This window comes from Trichosurus vulpecula, chromosome 1, assembly GCF_011100635.1.
Source record: "Trichosurus vulpecula isolate mTriVul1 chromosome 1, mTriVul1.pri, whole genome shotgun sequence".
NCBI lineage: Eukaryota > Metazoa > Chordata > Mammalia > Diprotodontia > Phalangeridae > Trichosurus > Trichosurus vulpecula.
In genome coordinates, this window is record NC_050573.1 from 401,972,458 (window position 1) to 401,990,773 (window position 18,316).

The following is an 18,316-nucleotide window of genomic DNA, read 5'->3' on the forward strand; positions in this document are numbered from 1 at the left end:
CACACTCATAAATTCTCCCTGTGGCTTCTCATTTTTTATAGAATTCATTCATATATCCATGCATCCGTTGACTTGCCATTGCTGTGGACCTGTTAAAATATAATTGAGCAGATCATGATTTTCTTTATATCCATTACATTTTCGGTTGCTGTCTTCTGATAAATTTGGAAAGATATCTGACTTTCTTGATTAGATTTAGCTCACTGTTTTCATTGTCAACCCATTCACAAGCTGTGTTTTGAAGGTTTTCACCTCTGAAAGTGACTAATCTCTGTTTTACCTAGAGTCTTACTCCTTTTAAGTACTAACTTTGTGAGCTTACCATTTTAAGGTTCTGTGATCCTGAACAGAGACATAAGACAGAGCAAGAGAATGTATCCAACAAAAGGGTATTTGCAGTAAAATTTTACTCAATCTTTTCTTCCTTTCCTAGGGAAGAAAGTAGCAAAACAAGAAGATCTGAAAGAAATGGGTGATGTGTCCTCAGGGATGAGTAGCTCCATCATGCAGCTTTACCTCAAACAAGTTCTTGAGGCTTTCTTTCACACCCAGTCAAGTGTGCGCCACTTTGCCCTAAATGTCATTGCATTAACCCTCAACCAGGGACTCATTCATCCAGTTCAGGTAAGCAGGGGTGAATTCTTTTTGCCATTGGATCAAGCTATATTAGGAGTTGATAAAGTTGTGCTTGTGCTTCAAATGGGTGTTACATTTGCCTGCTTTACCTCAGGACCTTATAGTGTTTGAGAAACTTCCAAAATGAAATTTCAGTAAAATATGTAAGGAATTTTCTGTTTTACTGGAAACATGAGAGAGAGAGTGAGTGTGTGTGTGTGTGTGTGTGTGTGTGTGTGTGTGTACGCAAGGAACTAGGTAGCACAGTGGATACAGTGCGTAACTTGGGAGTCCAGAAGACCCAAGTCCTCTTGACAAATCTGTGCTAATCCATTAACACATTCTCAGATTTGGACCAACAGCATACATTTTTGAGGTAATTAATTAGGTTAGATATGTAATCTATAGCGCATAAGTTTTAGTGACCGACACAGGGTTGAATCTGTGGCCTAAAGAGAATTCACACTAAGCCATAACCAACTTAGGTAAGCCAGAATTGTTTTGAATTAGCTATTCCAAACCTCCATCTTGTTTGCTATTACTTACTTTCTAGATTTATATAATGCTTTTCCTCAAAACTTAGTTGTCCAATGAAAAATTTCAGAATAATACTTCAAATCAGTTTGAGAATAGATACTTTTTTAATCCACTAGTATCTTTTCACACTTAGATTCTTACCATAATGCCATGAGCAATTTTAGAAATTCATGGTAATTTTATTTTATGGATGATTTTGGCTAATAGAATTGTAGCAGATCCTAAGTCCTCAAAAGAAAATATAAGAATATTATCATACTAATGTAATTAAATCTAGTTTTACTTTGAAATTTGGTTAAGTAAGAGGAAAGTCAGTAGCGAGCAGGACTTCTATCTCTTGCTACATAGATGAAACTTCTGTCTTCTTCTGCACTAACTTGCTCCTAATCTGCAGCATTTAAAGGGAAAAGGAACAGTGAAATGGGGCCTCCCATTGACCATCCCATGTGCCTTCTATCTTATGTGCTTTCCGTCTCATGTTGTTCTTGCTTTCTGTTCGGAAGAAGAGTGACACCTTCCACTCTATTATTCTCACAACTGGTCACACCCTGCACATGCCAGTGATTTTGAACTCCTGTAGATCACCATCAAACCCTATTCCCCAACTGCCTACCACCTAATTCCTTATTTTCATCTCCCTCTACCCTCCCACACCAAAGACCCAACCAAATGCCTCCAACCCCTTCCACTGTGACCTGGAATGCCTCTACTGTAGACAACAAACTTCCCTTCATCCTAAATCTTTTCCTCTCCCGCTTCTTCCATCTTCTAACAGTCACAGCAACCTGACCTTCCCTCCCCACCTGCAATAGCACAGCCTCATAGGCCATCCTTTTGGTACTACCTGCACCTACATTCATTCTCCATGACTCACTTGTCTAGAGAGTGGAGTTGAAATACTTCTTGATTCCCATTACCATTTCCAGGTTCTGCCCTTTCCTCCATCACTCCTCCTTGGAGGTTCATGAAGTTCATATTTATCACCCAGTCTGAATCCTGGTAGCTATTGTCTACCAATCCCCAGATCACTCCCCTTCCTTCTTCATTGTGTTCAGTGCCTGCCTCAAAATTTTTCTTTCCTGCCCTCATAATTGAGAATTTCAACATACATGTTGGTTCTCCCTCAAATATGCTAACCACTCAGTTCTTCAACCTACTCACCTCCTATGACCTCTACACCAACTCAGCCATACACAAAGATGGTCATGCTCATGATGTTGCAATCACATATAAATGTACCACCTTCACATTCAAGAATTCTGAAATCCCTTTGTCCAGCCACAATCTATTGACTTTCCACTTCTCCCTCTGCCTTCCCTTACATAATCTTACTCTTCCTCCACACTGTCACCTACAATCCCTCAACCCCTCAGTTCTCTCCCAAGCCATCTCCCCTGAAGTAGCTACTGTTTCCTTTTTTCTACATTTTGAGCCCTTAATAAACCAGTTCAACTCTGTACTGTTCTCTTGAGTCCCTGGTCCCCTTATCATATCATCGATTACACTTTGCCAAACCTCAGCCCTGGATGACTACTGCTGTTTGCCACCTTTGCTTCTACATATGCTGCTGAACAAAGATAGAGAGAAACAGCCATTCTGAACTAGGTCCACTACAAATTTATATTATGCAACTTCAACTAGGCCCTCACTGCTGTCAAACAATCCTCCTCTACCTCCTTTATCAGCTTACTATCTCACTTTCCACAGCAGCTCTTTTAAACCTTTCTGTACCTCCTCAAACTTCCCATGGCTCTGCCTCCCCCTGCTCTCTCAGCTGAGAGCTTTGTCTTATATTTTGCGGAAGAAATTAAGGCCATCTGCCACAAGTTCCCTCTTATCACTCAGATGCCTTTTGCCACTATCTTCACCTTCACCTCTCTCATATGAGCTTACGAGGACCAATACCTGTACCTGCATAAGCAATTCCATCCCATCCCATCTCCTCCAAAAGCTTATCTGCTCTGTCATCCTCACTTGTCACTTATCTTTAGTCTCTCCATGACTACTGGCTCCTTACCTACTGCCTGCAAACGTGCCCATGTCTCCTCCGCCTCAAAAAAAAACACTTACTTGATGCTTCCATCCCTGCTATAGACCTGTATGTCTCCTTTGCCCTTTGTGGCTAAACTTCTTTAAAAGACCATCATTTACAATGAGCACCTACACTTTTTATCTCTTTTTTGCCTCTTCTTAACCCCCTACAGTCCGGTTCCCAGTTTCATCATTCTACTGAAACGTCTCTTCCCAAAGTTACCAGTGATATCTTATTTGCCAAATCCAAAGGCCTTTTCTCAGTCCTAATTCTTCTCAACCTCTCTGCAGCCTTTGGCAGTGGTGATCACCCTCTTTTCCTTGTTATTCTCTTCTCTCTTGGTTTTCAGGATACCTCTTTCTATCAGGCCTATCAGGTTCCTCTTTATCTAGGTCACACCCACAGTGTTCCATCTTGAGACCTCTCTTCTTCCTCTTTTCTACTTCACTTGGTGATCTCAACCACCTTCTGTGGATTTAATTACCATTGCTATGCAGGTGACTGTCAAATTTACCCATCTTACTCTAACCTCTCTGCTGTCCTCCAGTCTCACAAGTTGAGCTGCCCTTCTGACATTTAATACTGGATGTCCAGTAGACATCTTAAACTCAACATATCTAGAATAACTCATTATCTTTCCTCCCAAGCCCTCCTTCCCTCATTTCTTCCCTATTTACTATAGAGGGCAACACCATCCTCAGACTCAAAACCTAGGTATCATCCTCAACTCCTTACCATATGCATTTACTCCATCAGTTTCACTTTCACAACATCTTTCAGGTACAGGGCCTTCTCTCTGAAACCCCACCTTTGTATGTGCCCTCTTGATTTCATGTTTAGACTGTTGTGATAGCCTCCTGGTGTGTATGCCTATCTCAACCCTCTCCCCATTCCAGCCCATCCTCCATTCAGATACCAAAGTGAGTTTCCTAACATGCAGATCCCACCATGATACCTTCCTATTCAATGAACTCCAGTGGCTCCCTACCCCCATGGTTAAAAATAAAATCCTTTCTTTGGCCTTCAAAGGCTTTCATTCCCTACCTCCTACCTTTCTAGTCTTATATTTTACTCCCCACATTATATCCTATTCCCAGTATCAGTCCATTGACACTGGCTTTCTTGCCCTTCCATTAATAACTCACCATCCCTCAGCTCCTTGCGTTTTCTCTGTCTCCCATGCCTAGAATGCTCCCCTTCTTCATCTCAACCTACTGGCTTATCTCATCTTGTATAGGAAGCCTTTTCCAACCTCTCTTAATTCTAGTGCCTTCCCTCTTTATTTCCTATTTATCATGTATATAACTTACTTTTACATATTTGCTTCTTATCTCCCCCATTAGATTGCACGCTCCTTAAAGAGAGAGACTTTTTGCCTCTTTTTGTATCCTCAGCACTTAGCAGAGTGTCTGCCACATAGTGGACACTTAATAAATGTTTACTTACTGACTGACTGAACAATGCTATTGCATTATAGTGTTGGTTAGGGAAACCATACACAGAAAATATGCCTATAGAACACTTTTATGTAACAGTTCACATTAGTATTTTTTTTTTGCATGACTAGTTTATCCTTTCAAATGGCTAGAACATTTTATTTTAATCATTTTTAATTAAAGTATGTCTAGAGCATGCTGTATACTTCTGCCTCTTTAAATATAATTAAACAGAAAATATAATATAACCCTTTCTTACTGATCTGAGGTCCATATTTATGAACTGTATTCTAATAAATAATAGAAAGGATAAAGAATAAGTTGTTTGCCTCTGTACTTAATGAACCTAGGCTGCTTTTATATCTAGGATAGGTGTGTATGTACATATAAAATATATGTGTATTGATATATATGTATGTGTCACTGTGTGTATATGTGTAATAAACATACATAACATAGAAATACATAAATAACAAATGAATATACATACATATATATAAAACCTATAAATTACATTTCCGCCCTCTTCATTGCTTTCTTATTTCCTGATTCAGCCCATCTTCCTTTCAAAACAGTACTTCCTTTTCAGCACCAAGACCAAATTACCAGTCTTGGTAGAGTTATTTGATTAAAATAACAGTTTCACCCTAAGGCCTCTCTTATGGAGTAAAGTGCATGGGATCTTTTTTTTTTTTTTTTGGTAGCTATTTAATCGTCATGGAAGTACTGTTATGGTTTAGATTGCCAGAAACTTGACCTTAAGATAACTGGAGCAATATTATTGTGTATAACTGATTTATTGGGTTTTACACATGTGCATGTAAAAAAAATTTTTCTGCTTCCAAGATAATTGATGGAAACATAGCTTTGAGACCCCCCAATTTAAAATTGTTAAAAGCTTTAGGTGTTGGATTAAGGTGGTGGTGAGTGGGAAGAAAATGGAAAGAGTGAGAAATAATAGGTTTACGTTATAAGTTTTCTTTCTGAAATCATTGCCTGTAGAACTTGTGTACGCTTTGGGGGAGGAGTACCATATTGACTTCTCCCTTATTGCAACCTCAGACTGATTATAACCAGTGTATTCTTTATACACTTTAACCCTCATTATAATACTCTCCGCTTTAAAATAAATATTAGTATAACAAAGTTTCCCTTGATATGTTCCTTCCTTTCCACATTATGAGCCCTAAGCATTGTATTGAAGCTTTTGATATGGATTACATGTAAGATTATATAGGATTACATAATGTATAAGTGTGAATCATTATTTTACATTTTATTTTAATCTCTAATTTTTATACCCAGTAAAATACTTTATCAGGAGAAGCATCATGGCATAGTAAATAGAGGGCCATCCTTTGGGTCAAGAAGATCTAGATTCATGACCTTCAAATCACAGAACCTCTCAATGCCACAAGCACTCTCTGAAACTATAAATTACAGAAGAGATATGCTCCAGTAGAGCTAGTTTCCACCAAATAGGAGTTGATAACACTGATAAAATTATAGTTCAGATCCCTTCTTTCTCAAAAAATTATATGAAGATGATAACGTGCACATATTTAAAATTGAACTTTGTGTCAGTTCATCTAACATTTTAAAGCACTAAATAAGACAGCATAGCTTTCCTTTCAAACACTTAACTTTAATGTCTTTAAAAATTAATATTTCTATATGTGTATAGGAAGAATGTATAGGGAAAGTATATAGAAGTCTCTTCTGTAAGATTTCTTCATGCTTAGTCAACTCATTTGACCAAAAAGAGCAGTTTAATTAGTATCTAATCACTTCAGAACCCTACCTAAAACAGCATAAGGATAAGAGAACAATTTTATTTTTAGCTATCCAAATCTTAAATTTACTACCTTCTCACTGGGACTTATTACATGACATAATTAATGCTAAACTTTAATCAAGTGTTCTTTTCAAGCTTGTTTGAAGAAATGATAACCATTTGAAATGTATTCAGCAAAAATATAATGCTTAGTCATGTTTGAAGTTTTATGAAGGTGGCTTCATAACTTACCAATGAAATTTCAAAATTGCTCCATAATCTGTTCTTTGCCTGTGGTCTGACACTTTCTTCTATAGACTACACCTGAGAGAAAAGTAATACTTTATGTACTCCTTGGATAAATTGTAGTTACCAAAGCATTTTTTTAGGCATTAGAAACTTATCAGGCTATAGTTCATGTAAATGACTTTGCCAAATAATTCTTAAATTTTCCTAAGATTTAGCTAAACTAGGTTTCAGGTAGTTTGCAGTACCTCAATGACTTAAATACCCTTTATTTCCTTTCTAGTGTGTGCCATATTTAATTGCTATGGGCACAGACCCTGAGCCTGCCATGCGGAATAAAGCTGACCAGCAGCTTGTGGAAATAGACAAAAAATATGCTGGATTCATTCACGTATGTACTTGAAATGTGTATAATTTAAGTTAAATTTGTTTTTCTTTGATTTTACTTTTGAATGCCCCACAATATTAATCACCTCCTTGCAATTCATTTAAAAAAATTTTTTAATGTGTCTTTAAATTTATTTTTCTAAATGTGTGACTGTTTAATTCATGTGCACCAAGTTTATTTCTAGAGTAAAGTTCTAATTTAAAATAAATTATTTAAATGGAGTATGCAGTATGTAGCAGTATGATACAAAAGGAAGAATTAGATAGGGAACTTAAGAGATCTGAGTTCTAGTTTAAGCTCTGCCTCCATTAATTAGGTGTATAATCTTAAAGTTAATCATAACCTCTCTGGAACTGAACTTTAAAGCTTCTTCTACATCTAAAATTCTGGCCTTGTATTGTGTATTTTTAGCAAAAACACTCCCATAAATTTTTCTGTGAAAATTTAATATTTGTTTAAAAAAACTATTTACTATTGTCAGTACTATTAGGTCATTCATATCTTAAAATCTAGATTTTCTCAACCTTTTAAAATTATTAGCTGGACTTCAGAACTGTATGAGCCTTAATAATGATAAATAATTTCAAATAACAGTTGCTAAATACTAATACTACATGTATGCCTTCATTCAGCAACCTTTTAAGCACCTACTTTGTGCAAGACACCCTACTAAACCCCAAATAAAAAGATGATTCCTGTCTTCATGGAACTTAGAATCTAACAAGGCAAGGGGAATTCTACATATTCACCAATGGAAAATGTATTGTAATAAATATATAATAACTAATGCAGAATGGTTGTTGCTCAGTAAGTTTGGCAAATGAAGACTCCAAGGTTATGAATATCCATTCCTAAACTCATTCTCCTGACCAAATTAATTTCATAGAATTTTTAATTCCTCCTGTTAATATGAAGGCTTTTTATGATAGTAGAACGAGCATTAAGTCAGAAAACAAGAGTTCTGAGTTTTAGTTCTTCTACTAACTAGCTCTTTGTGAGTTTCAGCCAATCTGTTGACCTCCCTCAGCCAATCTGTTGACCTCCCTGGCCCTGATCTCTAAAATTAGGATAACAAATTATGTGACCAAAGTCACTTAAAGCTCTAAAATAATGTGATCCCTTCCTTAAAATGCTATGACCTAATTTTCAGTTGTTTTATAATTGGAAATAGTCTTTGGATTTAAAAAAAAAATGGGTATTGAGATCTGGTAAGAGTTTTCACTTAAAATTGAGAACAACAAATTGACATTTTGCAAAATTCTCTTCTAAGATGCTCGTACTATGAAATAAGGACCAGATGATGAAGTAAGACTCAAAATGTATTTCAGGATATAGTGCCCTTTTATTCTTGTTTTCCTTTTTTTATTTCAATGATAAAAATGAAGATTTTATAATTTCAGATGAAAGCTGTGGCTGGTATGAAGATGTCTTACCAAGTTCAACAAGCAATCAACACATCCCCAAAAGATGCCGTAAGGGGTTTCAGACAAGATGAATCCTCTAGTGCTTTGTGTTCACATCTTTACTCCATGATCCGAGGAAATCGCCAACACAGACGAGCCTTTCTAATTGCTTTACTCAATCTCTTTGATGACACAGCAGTAAGCATAAAAAACTTTTTCTTAATTAAGTGTTCTGTGATGTTAAATTTTACCTTCTGGTATACAATGAAAATATTTAATGTCTACTTTCTTAATTTTTCTAAATATTTGCAGATTAAAAAATTACACTGAATAAAAATTAAAGTATGAAAATTTAGTATAACTAAAGTGTAGTTTATCTTAGTATATAATGCTTACCAATTAATTTTTTAGTAATCACTGTTTGTTAGAGTGGGGATTCCTTTTCAGATATGTTTGGATTAGATGGCTGCATAGGTCCCTTCAACTCTGAAATTCTGTGGTATTTAAAGTTGATAGAGACAGATCGAAGGAGGGATGCAAAATGCCCAGTTGTGCAAATGCAGGCAGTGAAGGAAGGCAAGCTGGGATGTGGTGGGGCCAGGCATTAAGAAGGTTTGGGGAGTTCAGCAGCTTGAGCACTTGAGGAGAGAAGACAGAAGGTTGACTAAAGGGAGAAAGACTGGTTGGACCCTGGTGGGCTGCTGAAGAGTCTTGGGTATGGTTTCCATGCTCACCCCTTTCCCCAGGAAGGCAGACTGTCCTCCTCAGAAGAGAAACTGCATGACAGGAAAAGAAAAATATGAACCCAGTTCATGGGTGGTGCCAAGGGTGGAAGGAAAAGTTTCTTTTTTATTTAGATGGGAAGACCATGCACTAGGCGTTGATATCTGTTTTTGCATTTCATGTTGAGAATATGAATACACAAATTGTTTATTTTTTTGCCCTTTTAATTTACAGAAAACAGAAGTGAATATGCTCTTGTATATAGCAGACAATCTAGCCTGTTTCCCTTACCAGACACAGGAAGAACCATTGTTTATAATGCATCATATAGATATTACGCTCTCTGTTTCTGGCAGTAACCTCCTACAGTCATTTAAGGAGGTAAGTTACACATGGTAACCCTTAATGCATCTATTAAAACAAAAACATGTGTTTCAGTGTTTTGCTTCTCAATGTTTATTTTTATTTCTTTGACAGATACATAAACTCTTAAGTCAGCACGAAACCCTTGGCAGTCCTTGAATGGGAGAAAGTTAGCAAAATGCCATTTCTTTTCAAGAAGGCCGAAAAATAACTCATCTCTGATTTTTTTAAAAACCATCCCACTTCCTCTCTTACTTTAAGCACTGACCTTGGGTGTTCTATAGGCTCTTTGTACATACAGTAAAATCACCATTCACCACTATCCAAAGTAAAATCACCATTCACCACTATCTAAAATTTATCTATTGATACTAGCACTGTTTAAGAGTCCCGTTAATGTGTAATATATATTCTTTGTGATCTTGTATAGTTTAATTGTAAAAGTGCCTGCTATTGAACTGAGAGTAAAATTTGCCATTGAATAAATAATTAATTGAAAGATACGAATGGTATTTTCTCCTTGGGTAATATTTTAGTGTATACAGATTTTTAATTCACCAAATTTCTAAATTAGGGAGAACTAGCTTTAAAGAATTCTCCAAATCCTTTAACCATATTTTATAGTATATGTGCTCCCTGGTTCATTTGCTATTTACATGTATTTGTAGATTCATTTTCCCCAACCTTCATCTATTCCCAGGCTTTAATTCGGTAAAATTCTGTATTGTATTTCTGCCTTCTTTTTTAGCTTAGGCCAACCTATTTATATAAGCTTGATAGGTTCATCAGGATCTGATCAAAGTTGTATGTTATCCTATTGTAGGATACTTGAAAAGAAGAAGAACTGATTAAAATTAGGTGACTTTGCTGCCTAGTTCAGCTTACATTAATTATTGTAATTATTTTTCTTCTTTTAGATCCCCTAAGATATTGTGCAAAACAATAATTCTTGATACAGAATTTAAATTTTATAATTTATTTTCATATTTTTGTTATATCGTCACAGAAAATAAGTGACTTCAAAAAATTTATTGCCCTGTGATTTTATTTTGTCTTGAGGTTAATTTTTTTCTAGGGGTACTTGTCTTCATTTTTATGATGAAAATCTGTGTATCAGTAGGATTTGATGTACAGAAACCTGTTATAGAAAAATTTTAGGGAATATTATATCCTGTCAGATGAAGCCCATATTTATCTTTGTAGTTCTCAGATGAGCCAATTTCATCTTTCTTTCAGTCTATGGTGAAAGACAAGAGGAAAGAGAAGAAACCTTCACCAAACCGGGAAAGTGCATCCGGAAGTGATAGTGAAGAAGAGGTTTCCAAACCTCGAAAGTCACGTAAACGAGTTGACTCTGATTCAGATTCAGATGAAGAAGATGACATAAATGCTGTGATGAAATGTTTACCAGACAATTCAAGTCCTTTAATTGAGTTTGCAAATGTGTCCCAGGGTATTTTATTACTTCTGATGTTAAAACAACATTTAAAGAACCTTTGTGGATTCTCTGATAGGTAAGGATAAAGAAATAGTGACAGAAGACTCTCACTCAAATAGCTTTAAAGGAATAAGGAGCTAAGCTTTGATTGTGTTCTCATCTTCACATTGCAAGTATTCTTTTGCATGCAATGATGGTAGAAAGGTACAGTCAAAATGAAAGGTTACTACTAACTTTCTAATCTCTCTTAAATCCTTTATTAGCTCTCTTTAAAACATTATGTACATAGCCTTAAAAGTAGATGTACACTAAGAATGTCTATAGACTTCCTCCAAGCTAACTTCATATAAATCTCACTGCTCTTCACTTTATATAAATTTTGGACTCTCTTCTGAGACAGAGTTAGAAAATGTGCAAATTCTTATAAAATCAGAGGAATATCAGTACTCCTTGAAGGGTAAGCGGTTTTCCATTTCTGCTTTCTCTGTTTTTCTAGTTCTTCCTTACTCTATCTGAAAGGATGAAGGTGTGTTTTTCATCTGTTCTACAAGGCCAGTACTGGTCATTATAATTACTCAAAATTCTGTTTCCTCGTAGTGTTTTTTAGCTTAATTATTGTAGCATTATGTATATTTTTCTCCTAGTTCTGCTCATTTCAGTCTGCTTCAGTTCATATAAGTCTTCTTATAGTACAAAATACTATCTCATTATATTCAAGCCCCAAAGACTGCTTTCTTTTCTGTACTACATTATTCACATGGCCATCTTGATTTCATAGATGACCCTGTTCTTTAAATAGAATGAGATATTGTTAATATCTTCTTTAGTTCTTTGAGAAATACAGTACAATATAATACACAGGCTTTTGGGGAATTAAATTTATGCCGCTCTGCAGACCATGTTTCTAGATACAAGTTTTACTTTCTTACCCTATCCTAATTTCTGAAATGTGCAGCGTGGCTTCTTAGATAATGTTTTTTTTTTTATTATTTGAAAAATCAAGGGATCTAAAAATCTCTTTGAAGCAAGTTATTTTAAAGCCCTAGATACCTTATAAAATGTACTAAATTCAGATGCTCCTCCAAGTGGCACATTTCATTTTATTGGTTGAAATTGGGTTAATTGTAGATGGGTTAGTGTAAATGTCAATGCTTCAAATTGTAAAAATCAAATGTTGGGTTTTTGTTTTCTGAAAACAGTAAAATTCAGAAGTATTCTCCATCTGAATCTGCAAAAGTATATGATAAAGCGATAAACCGAAAAACAGGAATCCATTTTCATCCTAAACAAACCTTAGATTTCCTACGGAGTGATATGTCTAATTCCAAAATTACAGAAGACGTGAAGAGGAGTATAGTTAAACAATATCTAGATGTGAGTAACAAAACTACAAAATATGTTCCTTTTTTCACAAGTATTCTGTATGATATTATGTATTTTTAGTGAAATTACTTTTTTAAATATTAGTATAAAATATAGTGGCTTGTACATGAAATCTTTATTTGTACATTAAGAATTAAAATAAAATACCTCTTTAAAGACTGCTTTAAAATATTTCATTAATTTTGTGTGATATTTTAGTTCTTTACCTCTTAAATGAGTCCTAATGGTTAACTTTCAACTTGAAATCACCCTTTGTAATGTAACTTCTTTATATAAAACAGGAAATCAAATATGAAGCCCATTAAAAATAGTTTATTCTTATTTCAACAAGGATGCCATCTGCATTGTTTTTCAAATAATAAAATTATTTTAACTCTCCAGAAGTATAATGTACATTTCTTTCAGAGCATTTTAACTATGTTTATTTTAGACAAGTCATTTTAAAAAATCATTCTGTCAACAATATTCATATTTATCTTTTAGGTGGTAAAAATGTGATATCAAATGAGGAAGGAGGGATGCTCCCAAAGTTTTACTTGAATTGGTAGTTACACTATGATATTGACAAGGTGTCTTAATCACATACCACTATTTAGCCAGTACTAGATACTTAGTGTTTTGAAGTACTTATTCTGACTGAAGTTGTGAAATACGTTTATTTTTTATAGTTCAAGCTCCTCATGGAACATTTGGATCCTGATGAAGAAGAAGAAGAAGGGGAGGTGTCAGCTAGCACAAATGCCCGGAACAAAGCAATTACCTCACTGCTTGGAGGAGGCAGCCCTAAAAATAATGCAGCTGAGACAGAAGATGATGAAAGTGATGGGGAGGATAGAGGAGGAGGCACTTCAGGGGTGAGGCGGAGGAGGAGTCAACGTATTTCGCAGCGTATTACGTAAAATGATTTTTATGTGCTTATACATGTCAGTCTATTATACTAAATGTACACAAAGTAATGTAATCCACAAGGGAAAGCATTTTGTAGATAGATATTCTCTACTTAACCATTTATACATCCTTTTGTAGAAAGTTTAATAGAAAAGACAATAAAAAAGAAAAAACAGAATATAAGACTTACCCAGTTATAAAGGGTTATTAATTTTCCTTTGGAATGTATTGTATATGTTATCCTTTTTATTGTTGCCAGGTTTTTATGTAGCTTTATGGTTTATGTGTATATATATACATATATATATATTTTATATATCAATAAGAGTAAAGACGGGTACAAATTAAGAGTATGTGGTTTTACAAGTGTTAACCCCTTGGCGCTGGCGGTCACGGTGCGTCTCATTGCCGGCAATGGAAGTATGCTGGGAAATCCCAACTCCCGGCGTCAAGGGATTAAAAGCAATAAAAGCAATAATTTCACTAAAGTTCTTTGTGTAACACTTGGTCTTTTTTCCCCCCCAATGTTTTAGTCATTGAGAAGGTCAAAACGAAATTCAGACTCTACAGAATTGGCAGCACAGATGAATGAAAGTGTTGATGTCATGGATGTCATCGCTATTTGCTGTCCAAAGTACAAAGATCGACCACAAATTGCGAGAGTAGTACAGAAAACCAGCAGTGGCTTCAGTGTTCAGTGGATGGCAGGCTCCTACAGCGGCTCCTGGACTGAGGCTAAACGCCGTGATGGTCGCAAACTGGTGCCTTGGGTAGACACTATTAAAGAGTCAGACATTATTTACAAAAAAATTGCTCTAACGAGTGCTAATAAGCTGACTAATAAAGTTGTTCAGACTTTACGATCGCTGTATGCCGCCAAGGATGGGACTTCCAGCTAATGAATTTGTACATGCAGCCAAATTACAGGAATTTTAAATGAAAGGCAGAGAAACTTGAAATATCAACATTCTGGCAAAAAAAAAAATCAGTTTTATGAAGAGTAAGAATGGAACCTGGGACGCAGGAAATAAGAAGGAAATGTTTGGTAAACATTTTTGTGGGAGCTTCCTTCGCTGTTGTGCAGCAGAAACTTCTCAGTTCATTTTTACTCCCACTGTATTATAGTTTAACAAAAATTGTTTATATCTTGAAAAAAAACTTTCTGTTTAATAAAATAAACAAGTGAATGTTGGAAATTAGTCTGTTAATGTTCTTAATAAAGTGTTCTTGGAGTTTAACCTAGCAGCGGATGGCTTTCTTTAGCTTAGCCCAGTTTCCAGGGAAGCATTGTTTTTTCCAGGCTGTAAAATGGCAGATTCCCCTGGATATATAATTTATTCTGTTGAAAAAAAAAAAGCATGCAGTATCTATGACCTATCTGCAGGAGGAGTTTTTGTAAATGTAGATTTTGATGTATTAGGTCACCCTGAAATAATACAAGAAAAGGGATCCCCAGGCAATCTGGTGGAACAAATACTGCAATAAATTTTTTTACTTCTCTTTGTTACTTGTCTGTTTCCATTTGAATTTCTTATTGTAAAGATATGTTTAAATCCATTTATATTATTTTGCAGTCTTTTATGTAAATTTTACTATTATCAGTGGTTTTCAAAGCAAGACATAAAATATTGTTTATACAGTTTGTATAGGCTGACTGACTTCTGAATAATTGGTATCTTTATTTTTCTCCCGTAAAAGGGTGTATACACAGTTAACTCCAGGGTTTTATTGTATCCTGCGATCTTTAGTATTAACTATATATGATTTAGCACTGTGCCAAACACATTTTCAAGAGTACATTTTGATATAAAAAGAAACTATAGTTTATTCCTTGTATGCTTCGATTTCTTTCTAATGATGTCAAAATGATAATTTTGATAGTTTAAACTTTGGGAAAACTTAGCAATCTCTCTATTTTGGGTAACCAGCATTTCTCTTGGTTAAAATTGTAGAGGTTTATTTCAGAAGTAATCTGAGGATTGAGATGGGTATGAAATTTGGTAATTATACTACCTTTTTCACAAATGATTTTTAATGCTATTTGTATATTATAATATTTTTTACTAATTGAAATGGTTTTTTTTATTTTCTACTTTAAAGTTGTATCATAAATCTTTTAGGAGCACTTATCTGTATCCATATATGTCAACACAGACTTCTTTTGTCTAGCTGGGAAAAACAGAAGTGCTTGACGGGTTGATTTCAGTAGTGACCCAAGTGGCAAGAGCTACTAATGTTTGAAAATCTGTGGGGAATAAGTAATTTTTACAAAAAACAAAGTGATATTTCAAGTTTAATTCGCTAAAACAGGTGCACTTACAAATAAATAAACCTGATTTTTAAAACACATTTAACTTGTGGAATGCTCGGTTTTAAGAAACCAGCGAACAAAATTATATTATTCAGTTTGTGAGGAATAGTAATGCTATTGCAAAACACTTTTTTTTTTGTACAAACCTATTAAACTGAAATGGTAACTCAGGATTTAATTCCTATGTGGAATTCTTTGTTGAACATTTTCTCTAAGGAAACGTTTTGCTTCCCTAGTTGTTCATGTTGTTGTCTTTTCCGTTTTATAATAATTTGTTTGGGGGCAAAATTAGATTTTTTTTTGTCTTTAATATATATTCGAAGTGCTCTGTGAAGAACAGAGATTAGGAAATGGGCACCTGGAATGGTGTTTTAAAAGAAAATTGCTGCAGTCCTGCCAGTTGCCTACTGGCTAATTGTGACCTTTATTCTCAATATTGTTTTCACAGTCATACCAAACTTCAGACATTCGTCATGACCATGACTTCCACACAGTGTTGTCCTTCACAGGAGTTCTAGGTATAGAGAAAATAAGTTGCTTTGTATGAGGCTTCCATTGAGAATTTTACTCTTGGAAGTTAAGAATTCGTGAAATAGTATAACTTTCAGCATAGAAATTGAATAGAACATAATCTACCATTTGTCCAACTGTGAAACTCAGAAAATTTTAGACCTCAAAATTTCTTTAAAATACCAGAAGTCAAAACCCCTTAAACAACTGAAAAACTGAAAATTCCGTCTTGATTGTGGAACCTTATTTGTTAGGTTACCATGTTATATTAGTGTTAGTAACATAGAATTTACTAGGTATGACATAATCTTGTCGCAATGCCATCCTAGTACATCTTTGGATTTAACTGTTTCATTGATTGAGACGGTTTATCAGATTCATATTTTAGCATTCTGATTTTAATCTCTCTGCTTTATTGTTCCTCTATCAACACATTTTAAAAGTTAAAGTGAGTTTACAAGAAACAATACCTGAGGATGTATTTAAAAGCAACAGTATGCTTGGCCAAAAAAAGATCTTTTTCTTTAAAAAAAAAAATGAGATTCCAGTACAGGGTACTATACACCTTATTCTGCCTATTTGTTTGAGATGGCAACAGGTCTATCATGCATACGTCATGGCTGATGTTCAGAGTCTGTCATATACAGGTAAGTAAAGACTTATTATTAATATGTTTTATGAGAAAGTGTGTTTAAAACATAGCAACACTCTAGCTTGGAAATTAAATTCTTGCTGTTTCCAGGTGTATTCTGTTGGTGTTTTATGTCATCTCACAAACCACTTTACTATTTGTAAATCCTAGAAATTATGCTCTTACCCAGAACCATTGTTATGGTCACATAGGTGCTACCGATTATGATTTTAAAGAAAAAGGCTCTATATGAAAACATAAAACCCACCAGAACATGCACTAGAAATGGTAATAAATTTTAATTACAAGTAAAAACATTGCTAACTTGATTGTTACTGGACAAAAACGTGATCAGCTGGGCTCTTTGTTCCTGAAAGTTTCTGAAATTTTTTGCTATTTGGCACGTCCCCTGGCTAACCGCTCTTTTTTTCCATCAGCCGTAATAGATTGTCTTAATTTGGATTATATGAAAATTTAAGAAATAAAATTATTGATACCTAGATTATCATTGATACTATAATTCTTATCCTGTTGATCTATTTTCACCATTTAATGGAAACATGAAATAGATTACTAAAGTGGTTGTTATAATAAAACATTTAATTTCCATGGCTACTGGGCTTGATATGGATGATATTCACCTAATTCCTCAAACTGAAGCTATACCACACCAGACATTGACTAGCACTTCAAATTGGAATCAGCTTGTTATCTAACCTCTTCGTTTTTTTTGAATGAGTAATTTCACTGCACACACTACACATCTCACTACATCTTAAAAGCCCAATACCTTGGAAAGCAATTGATCTTAAATAAAATATAACTTGAGAATGTTGCTTAGCGTTATTCTCTGAATTAATTACAAATGTACATAATGTTGATATTAGAGCCTTTTCACGTGAGACAAATAGTGCTTTCTATATTAACTAAAACTCAACCAGAAAGAACTCTTCAAAAGAGAAAGATAGGTTCACATGTGAAATTCAGTTCTAATTGAAAAGTTAGTCTTAGGTTTAAAACATCAGAAAAACTCCTAGTTTCAAAGTATTTGGTTTTAAATTTGCATAACACTTTAAAATTTTTTGGCAAAATGAAATCAAGCATAATGTAACCCAAAAGATTCCCTGCGTTTGCAGTCAGAAGCTGTGGATTGGGATTCCAGCTCTGCTACTTTTACTGCCTAGATGTCCTTGGGAAAATCCCTTAACTTTGCTGGTTTTCAGTTTCCTCATCTGTAAAGTGAGGGAGCTGGCTAAGTGATTTCCAGATTCCCTTCTAGCTCCACTATAAATCCTATGATCCTCTAGTCCTTTACCTCATCTGCAGGCAGCACCAATATTAAGATGGGCACATTCTAATAATGAATGACAATATTTAACTTTGCTTCCTAAGTTGTCACTAATACAAATTCAAAAAAGTGATTTAACATAAAAACTACTGAACATTACTGAAATTGAGGCTCCCTCTTGGGATTTGTTTAATAAGATTTTCTGCCTTTAACACTTGTTAATGCCTTCATTCCTAAGATAGATGTATTAATATAAAGTATATTTATCAGTTTGGGGCAATTGCAGATCTGCATGGGATAGCAAGACTTGGTCCCTAGCTACAGGATTTTTACAGTCCAATTGGGAAGGT

General features: G+C 34.9%; 1 protein-coding gene across 2 annotated transcripts in view; it reads left to right on the top strand.

Annotated features, from left to right (window-relative positions):
- The window catches only part of NIPBL (NIPBL cohesin loading factor), a 275,411-nt gene extending 260,358 nt beyond the window's left edge, over window positions 1-15,053 (top strand). The window contains exons 40-47 of one of the 2 annotated variants that reach the window (XM_036758735.1): window positions 434-624; window positions 6,924-7,031; window positions 8,429-8,629; window positions 9,389-9,535; window positions 10,754-11,031; window positions 12,155-12,329; window positions 13,007-13,192; window positions 13,760-15,053. In XM_036758735.1, the coding sequence (XP_036614630.1) occupies window positions 434-624; window positions 6,924-7,031; window positions 8,429-8,629; window positions 9,389-9,535; window positions 10,754-11,031; window positions 12,155-12,329; window positions 13,007-13,192; window positions 13,760-14,125 (1,652 nt within the window). In that variant the 3' untranslated portion in view covers window positions 14,126-15,053. Of the gene's footprint in view, window positions 1-433; window positions 625-6,923; window positions 7,032-8,428; window positions 8,630-9,388; window positions 9,536-10,753; window positions 11,032-12,154; window positions 12,330-13,006; window positions 13,234-13,759 lie in introns of both variants that reach the window. The other variant, XM_036758741.1, reaches the window with a different exon arrangement.
- The last annotated feature ends 3,263 nt before the right edge of the window (window positions 15,054-18,316 follow it).